This window comes from Pteropus vampyrus, unplaced genomic scaffold (genome assembly GCF_000151845.1).
Source record: "Pteropus vampyrus isolate Shadow unplaced genomic scaffold, Pvam_2.0 Scaffold212, whole genome shotgun sequence".
Lineage (NCBI taxonomy): Eukaryota > Metazoa > Chordata > Mammalia > Chiroptera > Pteropodidae > Pteropus > Pteropus vampyrus.
The window spans coordinates 280,999-289,897 of NW_011888993.1; the positions used below are offsets into that span (position 1 = coordinate 280,999).

The window sequence follows — 8,899 nt, forward strand, 5'->3', positions numbered from 1 at the left end:
GGCTGGGGCCCAGGCAAGGCACATCTGGTCACAGGCGCCAGGAGGAACGGCGGGTCCCATGTTCCCAGGCCAATTGGGTCGCAGTCTGCCTCAGTATACCTGGATGGGCTCGCCTATGAGTAAGCTGGGGAGCGAGTGGACTCTTTCGCTGACTCGGCCGGAGTGCAGGCTATTTCGGCGGCGTGGGGCTGGCCCTCGGCGCAAGGAGCCCCAGGGGGCTTGGTCCGGGCTGGATGGCTGTCTCCACGGAAGCAAGTGCTGCCCGGAGGTGCCTTTTGTGCCTGAGAGTGTGTGTGTGTTGGCCTGTGCGCCACTGGCTTCCTCCTCCAGCTCCGTTGCGGGGCATCAAAGGACAGAGGACCCCGCCCGGCTTCCTACTGTGGTTCTCCTGATGTATTGCCAGCTACTGCTTACGTGGGCACATTTGTGTTTAAGGCAGGAAACTCTGGCAGGGGTTAGACAATATGGTGTGCACCAAGACTCAGGTGACACTATAGGCAGACTGTCAAAAGAGCAGAGCTGGGTGTCTTCAACAAGCCCCATTCCGAGGCACACATGCTGGAAGCAGGGCTGGCCATCTCCAGGATCCTAGTTGCTGTCATCACTGTGTCTGCCACCTGGGCCTTTGCCTTTTCTAGCCCGTGTGGCTGGCAAAGGGTTGGTGCTGTTGCACGATGCACTTTTCCCTGGAGAATCATGAGAAAGAGCCTTTTGGCAGACGCTGTGGAAGGAGGCCTTTCTCTTGTCCAGGGCACCCTGAGCCGTGGTCCACCGCGGGGCCGGTCTGTGCTCGCTCCTCACCCTCTCACTCTCTCGAGACTCAAGTCCACTGACTCAGCTTGACATGGCTTGAATTCTCTGGCGAAACGGCCTCAGGAAGGGCAGAGGAATGGGAGTTAACGCGATATCAGCAGCCTTCTTTCCAGCATCCGCTCCCACTGTTCCCCTCACCAGCAGGGGCCGGGGGTGGGGCAGGGGGGAGGGAGGACAATGGCCACCATGTGTCATCAGAGGGCCCCATGGGGCCCACTACTCTGAGCCCAGGAGACGGCGGTGAGGGTAATCTGAGGCATGAGGGGTGCACAGGCCCCCAGAGCCCCCACGCAACCCCAAACAGCTGTGCGATGACCTCAGCCGGGTGTGCACTGCTATGGGCAGAACCCAAGAGATAAACGTCTGTTTTGCAAGTTTATTGGATCATCTCGACACAAAATCATTACAGCAGCGTGATATGTCTCTCACTCCTTTACGTGGGAATGTCGATAGCAAATAAATTCATATGTAACACGTCATACGATTTCGAGATTCTAGAATCACTGCACAGGATTCTGCAATAGATTATTCTACATGCTAAAGTGACAGTTTTCATCAAAAGGAAAGTTAAAATGTCACTGAGGACGGTCACCTCTGAGGAGAGCCCCGTCTCACCAGGGGCTGGGTCCCCACCCTGCCTAGGAGGAGCACTGCAGGGACCTAGCCTCCCCACGACACATGTGCTTCGCTGTTGAGGCCATGGAGCCCAGGACTGGGCCCTCCTGGCAGCTGCAGGCACGACATGGGGACAAACCCTGTGGCGCATTCAGGGACAAGGGAAGGGGATCCGGAATTGTAGTGCTCCACCACTGACCCCCAACAGCGCCCACTGGGACGTTCTGCTGAACAGGAAACAATAGGACCAACGAGGTCTAGTCCTGCTCCATGAGGGGACCCGACCCTTGGTGATAGCCCCCCACCTCCGCCTCAGCGCCTGCCGCCATTCTCCACCCAGCACACACATGGCAGTGCGACACAGAACATGGCGGTGGGACACAGAGGACACAGTGGATGGTGGCCCGCACGACCCCCTTCCCATCACGCATCCTGGGGAGAGAGAACCTGACCCGTGGCCATGAGGGGTGAAGGGGAGTGTCACTGTGGTAAGCAGCTTGCTGTTCTTCACCCCCCAAGTGCCACTGAGCAGGGGACTTGGGGACTTGTGGGACTGGATGACTTCACAGAAGCAGGACGCCCCCCGCCCAGGAGCCTCCAGGTCCTGGCCTGGATGGCAGCCACGCTCACTCCCCAGGTGGCCCCTGTGGCTGAGTGCGCTCGGCCCCTGCTACAGGGGCCACTGCTGGTCTGCAGACGGGAACAGGGTTTCTCCCCGAAGATCAGGGGGAGGGTCAAAGGAATAGAGATGACAGGAGAAATCAACGAACACACGACCTCGATGTTTGACTGGCGACATGGTGGCCTCAGATGAACGCCGGGCTGGATGAACACATGCGACAGAGGAGAAACCTAGCGCTGGAACCCGTCCCTCCTTCGCAGCCTGTCCGTGCGCGGTGGCCTCAGACGACACGCATTCAGCACTTGGCCAGCGTCGCCCTCACCTCCTCCAGCAGGCCGCTGAGCAGGGCGGAGTCGCTGCACTTCCCATCCACCGACACGGACTTCTCGCCCTGACGAGGAAAATACCTGGCATGTGGACACGGCATAGACATACCGCCTTGCGGCCACACGCCCTGTCCCGGGGGGCGGTGTGGACAAGCAGAGGACTGACTGGTCCCAGGCAGATGGCACAAGCACGCACGCCCGCTTCCCACGAGGGTCTGAGGCCTGGGTGTACCGGGCCTCATGACCGGAACCGGAAGGAACCGGAGGTGGCCTGGAGAGCTGTTCAGGAACGGGGGGCTCGTCTGCAGACGAGCTGCATGGGCCTCGGCCGAACACTGAGCATGCCGGGCATGGGGGCGACAGAGACTGTGAGAACTGACGGATGCTGGGCCACAAGTCCTGCGGCCCGAGCCCATCAACATCCTCCACAGGACAGACGAGGCCTGGAGTTATCACATGCAAAACGCCGGGGATACAGTTCGAAGTGACTGAGATACAAAGAACGGACGACAACTAAGCGCGCGCGCGCGGAGACGAGGCAGATGGCAGCTTGATCTGCCAGGTGTTAAAGCGGCTGCTTCCAGAGCCTCCAACTGACAATCGCAATACTCTGGAAACAAAGACGACAGCGTCTCAGCCACCAAACGCAAGGCGAGAGGAACCACCAGGTGCAAACTTTAGACCTGAAAACATCGTAACCGAAATCCAACGCTCACTGCATGGGCTCAACAGCAGAATGGACACGACAGAGAAGAGTCGGTGAACTTGACAGCAGGCTAACAGGAACAACCCAGTCTGAGCAGGCGCGAGGGACCGGGTGGGTGAGTGGAGCCTCAGAGACTTGAAGAGCAGCAGGTGTGGGCTCTGTTCGCGGAGTCCCCAAGGACGACAGAATGCAGCTCTGCGATAGCGAATAACAGGTGGAACGCCCCAAATTTTTCAAAAGACCTACACGCACAGATTCACGAAATTCAGCGGACTCCGAACAGAAAAACCCGAAGAAGTCAATGCCCAGACAGCACAAACTGCTGAAAACTGGGGCAAGGGAAAGCCTGAAAGCAGCCAGAGAAAAAGTCACGCCCCATATAAAAGAGGACGCGGCCTTCTCGTCAGACCACGGGCGCCCAACGGGCATGGCGGATTTTTAACAGAGACGGTCTCTCATGCACAACCCTTCACCTCTAAGAGGGTGCGAAGGTGAGACGCGCTCAGCACAAAGGGGACTCGGAATCGAGTCTGGACCCCTCCCGCAGGTGACAAGCGGTGCGAGCCTCCTGAGCTGCTGGGCTCCGGCGCGGCCATGACCGCGAGGGTCCAACCCAGGCGCCGGCGCCCGCGCTGCAGCGTCTCCCAATCACGTGCTCCGTGGCCCCTTGCCGGGGCCAGGTGAGCTGCACTAAGTAATTCCCGACCTGTTTCCACCCACGACGGGGTTCTCAGGACAGAGCCCCCCTGTAAGTCGAGGGGCATAGCACCGAGAGGGAAGAGTCAGAGCCACGATTCCCTCTGCAGCAAGAGCAGCCCTGAGGAATGGCAGGCTGCGGATGACCCGCAGAGCTCGTGGCCGGCAGGCCTGCTGCTGAAGCAAGTTCTTCAGACAGAAGCAGCACACGGACCATGAGGAACGAAAGACATCAGACATGGTGGACGTGGACGAGCAGAACACGCCACTCTGAAACCTGTCTGAGGGCTGAAAACAAAGTGGGACATGCTATGATGGCGTCTCTTACGTCTGCAGATGCAACACATGCTCACACAGAGAGAGGGTCAAGGAACTGACAGGCCACCGGTGAGGTGTCCACGTTCCAAGTCGGCAGTGACAGGATGTGTACGCTGTGATCCCTAGGAGTCTGCTGGACAGACAGACAGACTGCAGAACGCAACAGAGACATAAAAACGGGGGCTCAGCACCAGTCACAGACTGAAAGGAGGCAGGAGAAGCAGAATGAGAACGAGAAGGGGCAAGCGGGAAGTAAAGGAGGGGCCTGCAACCCAAACACGCAAGCAGTACTTTAAACGTAAACGGCCTAAACACAGCACTCAGAAGGCAGGCTGGTGGAACGGGGCACAAACGTGACCTCCTCTGCGTACACCTACAAGGAATTCGTTCAAACATCATGCCGGAGAGAGCTTCGAGGTAAAAGACATATCACGTAGGCACCGGTCGAAAGAAACAGAGAGTGGCTATCCTGGTGTCAGACAGAATGGACCTCGGAGCAAAGAAAATACCCCGGGATGGAGACGGACATCACGTACCGAGCAAAGGGTCCATTTGCCGCAAAGACCCCGTGATACCAGTGGCCCAGACATCTGACAATTAAGAGAATCCGAAGCCACGCGTCGGAGAGGAAGTCTTGACAGAAATTAGGAAGTGTTTTGAAGTGTATAGAAATGAAAATGAAATGTGGGTGCAGCTGAAGCGCTGCTTAAAGGAAAGTCACAGCAGTAAACGCATTGTAATCAGTGCCCGTGGAAAGGCCCGAGCGTCCCCTACAGAGACTCACAGGAGCAGACTGAACCGAGGCTGGCAGAAGGAAGGAGAGGAGGCGCAGAACTCAAGGGAATTTATTTGTAAAACAATAACCTTTTTATAAAATTGGTTTTTAAAATGACCAGAAGAGATCGACCTGTAGGCTAACCGAAAAAACGAAGATGACGCAAAGCGCTGACGTGAGGGCTGGAGGGAGACGTCTCCGCTGCCCGCTCGGACGCCACGGGACAACGCGAGGGGCACAGACGACTCTGCCCATGTCAGTTCAGTAACTTAAGTGAAACAGATCGCAAACCACCTACACTCAGCTGAGGAGAAATAGAGAAGTCGAGGATCCTACAACTAAACTCTCAAAAAAGCAAGCTGCAGGCCTGGAGGGTTTCCCTGTGAATTCCGCAAAGCACGTAAGAAACACGAATCGCACGCACACAGCCTCTCCCAGATGGTGCAGGAGCGGGACGAGCGCCTACCTCGGGCCACAAGTGCCCCGACAGTTAAGAGCAGGCCGCTCGTGCGCACGACCACGAGCTCCCCGGGCCTCAGCGGAGCAGCCAGACTGCACTCAGCCCCGCTGCACTAAGAGCCGCGGGGAGGAGGGAGGGGATGGCGGAGGCAGAGAAGAGGCTGCCTCGGACTGACCTTCTTCACCAGCAGGCAGACGTGGTGGCCCTGGATGGAGCGGCTGTACAGGGAGGCGCAGGAGTCCACACGCTCCACAACTGCAACAGACCGGGCAGGCGTGAGGGCGTGTGGCCCCCGTGTGCGCGGAGGCCGTGCCCCCCACCAGCCCTGTCAGGTCCCTTACCAGAAAAATGGTGGTGAAAACAGATTTTTGCCAGGAGGTTCTGGAAGGACATGCTAATGCCATCGACTCTGACTGAGCTCATGCTCAGGTCCCCAGACTCCAGCAACTTGGCAAAGGCGTCGCTGTGAAGAGGACACAGGACAGGGATGCTGACAACAGACAGGCTCCCCAGCATTGAAGCAAAGACCCAGCCCAGGGGTGGGACCCTCCTGGCTGCCTACAACTTGGGAGATCTCTTATAAGACGTCGTGGTCCGAACGGTATCCCCTAATTTCCTATGTTGAAGCCCTGACCCCCGGGACCCCCGAATGTGACCGTAATGGGTGTAGCGTTTCTAAAGGGCCAGTTAAGGTAAAATGAGGTCACTGGGGTGGGACCTGATCCAACATGACTGGGGTCCTCCAAAGAGGAGACAAGGACACACACGCACAGAAGGGGACGACCACATGAGGACATGGGAAGGACGGGGTGCCCACATGCCGAGGAGGGAGGCCTCAGAGGAACCAGCCCACCGCACCATGACCTCTGACCCCAGCCTCCCCACAGGGAGGTGACGCATCTGCTGCTGGAGCTGCCAACACGTCAGAGCCGGACTTCCTATGCTGACTACGAGCTGGACACCTGACGCTTGTGCCATGCATGCCTCAGGTCTGACGACTTTCTGAGGTGACCACACAGCCTCGCGTGACATGAAAGCGGGTAGGCCCGCGCTGCCCCCCAGGACCTGGGGTGGAGGGGAGTGGTGTGGGTGGAATGGGCTGGCACACCTGTAGCACGGGGTCGTGATCAAGTATGATGTGCAACTGAAGTGCAACTTGAAGTCCAGCTTCTCATGTGTGGAGCCTTCGTCGTTCTGCGGGGAGCAGGGGAGCAGGGTGAGCGGGGAGGGGACGGGAGCGGGGCCAGCCCTGGCCGAGTTCGGGCGCAGCCAGGGGATCCAGGAGTGGCTCCCATCTGGGGCCCCACTCGCCCTCAGGACACTGGTCCCTGGGTTCTGGGTGTGCTCGGAGTGGCATGGGGGTCCTGCAGGCCCCACGCACCTTGGCAATGAAAGACAACGTCCCCTTGAGCTTCTGGGCCATGACGATGCTCTGAATGGTGAACACGAACTGGGCTTCGTTGGAGATGCCTGGCGAGGGCGAGACAGCAAGCAGGGCCTGAGAAGCGGCGTGGGACAGGCCTGGGAGGGGCCCGGCCAGCCCCTGGCAGAGTGAGTGGGCACCCTGGGACCGAAGGAAGGCCGTGGGACGAGGAGCCAGACCCCCTGGGGACGCTGGTGGCAGGCTCACCTGGGGGCAGCTGGAAAGGCACGGCGACGCCGTCGTGGACGGAGGAGCCCTCGGGCCGGGCCAACTTGGTGTTGAGCGAGTCCAGCACATTGAGCTCCATGCTCTTCAGGAAGCTGTTGCTCTGATTCTCCAGGACTATGGACACGGTGACCTGGCTGTCTTTCTGCAGGCTGCCCTGGATGTCATATGTCTGTGGAGCAAGCCAGATCAGTAGGTGTGGCGGGAGACCACGGGCCCCCTTCCGGGCCTGCACGGGGCGCGAGGGGCGTGAGGAGCACCTGCTGTGAAGACAGGCCCTCCCCCGGGCCTGAGCGAATACGTCTCAGGTTCCCGACCTTTCGAGAATGCAGTTCACCAACCCGTCAGCCCAGGCCCCGCCCCTGGTGAGCAGGCCTCGAGGCCACACGTGCTGTCGTACATGTGGTATTGGTCCTTTTCCCAGAGGCCTCTGACGAGGAGGCGCAGTCCAGAGCCACTGATGCAGCCACCGCCCCCACGTGCAAAGAGCCCCCGAGCCATGTGCCTGTGCCTTTGAGACACCCACATCACTCACCATTTTAACGTAGGCGTTCTCGGCAAGGAGGCAGTAGCTGGACATGGGCTGGGAACAAAGGAAGCTGGTTCAGCTTTGGATCACCAGGGCCACAGGGTGCATCCGTCCAGGGAACAGGGCCTTGTCACAGGCTGCCTGGTGCCCTGGGTTAAAATACTAGGACTGCAAGACTCGGGGGGCAAGAAGTTTATGCCCAACACCTGCGCGGCCAGGGACGACAGCCACAGCTAGGACACCAGGAGGCGGGAAGGGCCCTCACCGGGAGAGGCTCTTCCTCCAGCGTGCCGTTCTCCACAGGCTCCGCCGCTCCGTCACCCGCAGGTGGCTTCTTCTTAGACTTTTTCTTGTCTTTAGACCGCTCTTCCTTGTCTTTCTTGTGCTTCTTCTTCTTATGCTTGGAAGGTTTCTGAAGCCAAAGGAGAGGATCACCCCACTTCTCTGGCAACACCCTCCTCTAATACCGTGATCTGAGACACGGGGACCGAGTGTGCCCCACTATGGGGCACACGTGTGGGTGGATGGGCCAGCCACCTCCCAGGGTTCACGGGGAACCGACGAAGCCCAGCTGGCTGAGGTCGGAACACAGGGGCCAATGAGCATGAACCCAGCATGATGGCCCAGCACCTCTGAATGCGCCAGGGCACAGCTGAGGTGCAGCTGGCCACACGAGCCCACACACACGCCCTCAGCAGCAGACACGCGACAGCCCAGAGGAGTGACCCGCCCAGATGTCCAGATACACACACAGCCCGTCCACATGGGGCAGTGTCACTCGGCCATGAAAAGCAGGGAGATGTGGACACTCGCCACAACGTGGATGGACTTTGAACACACGACGCTCAGTGACAGATGCCGGATACACAAGGCCACACAGCGTGGGATTCCATTTATGTGAACCGTCCAGAATAGGTGTGTCCAGACAGGAAGTGGGTGAGTGGGTGTCAGGGGCTGGGAACAGGGGATTTTTTGGGTGATGGAATGTTCTGGAAGCGCAGAAGATGGTTGCACACCTCTGAGAATATACTACCAATCAGGGAGCAATCCACTTTAAAAGTGTGAGCTCTATGGTGTGTCACGCTGTCGTGAAAACCCAGGCAGCACGCGCACGGCGACAGGAGCCCACTGTCAGGGCTCTCGGCAGCAGTGACCTCCGTTGTGCCCAGGCCGGGGTGCCCCTGCAGCCTCAGTGCGGGTACACAGCCCCCATGAGACCAGCCGGATGGCCCCTTTACCTTCTCGCGGTCTCGCTCCTCCTCCCCCTCGTCACCCTGCTGTGGCTCTTCGTGCTCCTCCTCAGCGGCAGTGACAGTGGCATTCGCCCCTGGCTCTTCCTGCAGGAAGCCCAGTGGTGGGGGTTTGTGGTGGGACCCTGGGTCCGGGTGTCC

At 59.1% G+C, this 8,899-nt stretch overlaps 1 protein-coding gene across 1 annotated transcript in view; it reads right to left on the bottom strand.

The window, feature by feature from the left end:
- Window positions 1-1,175: 1,175 nt before the first annotated feature.
- AP3D1 (adaptor related protein complex 3 delta 1 subunit) overlaps window positions 1,176-8,899 on the bottom strand; it is a 29,946-nt gene continuing 22,222 nt past the window's right edge. Inside the window, exons 22-30 of the mRNA XM_023538106.1 lie at window positions 8,747-8,890; window positions 7,774-7,920; window positions 7,515-7,562; window positions 6,962-7,151; window positions 6,713-6,801; window positions 6,440-6,525; window positions 5,673-5,794; window positions 5,507-5,586; window positions 1,176-2,441 (exon numbers count right to left, since the gene is read on the bottom strand). Coding sequence (XP_023393874.1) covers window positions 2,346-2,441; window positions 5,507-5,586; window positions 5,673-5,794; window positions 6,440-6,525; window positions 6,713-6,801; window positions 6,962-7,151; window positions 7,515-7,562; window positions 7,774-7,920; window positions 8,747-8,890 — 1,002 coding nt within the window. The 3' untranslated portion in view covers window positions 1,176-2,345. The remainder of the gene's footprint in view (window positions 2,442-5,506; window positions 5,587-5,672; window positions 5,795-6,439; window positions 6,526-6,712; window positions 6,802-6,961; window positions 7,152-7,514; window positions 7,563-7,773; window positions 7,921-8,746; window positions 8,891-8,899) is intronic.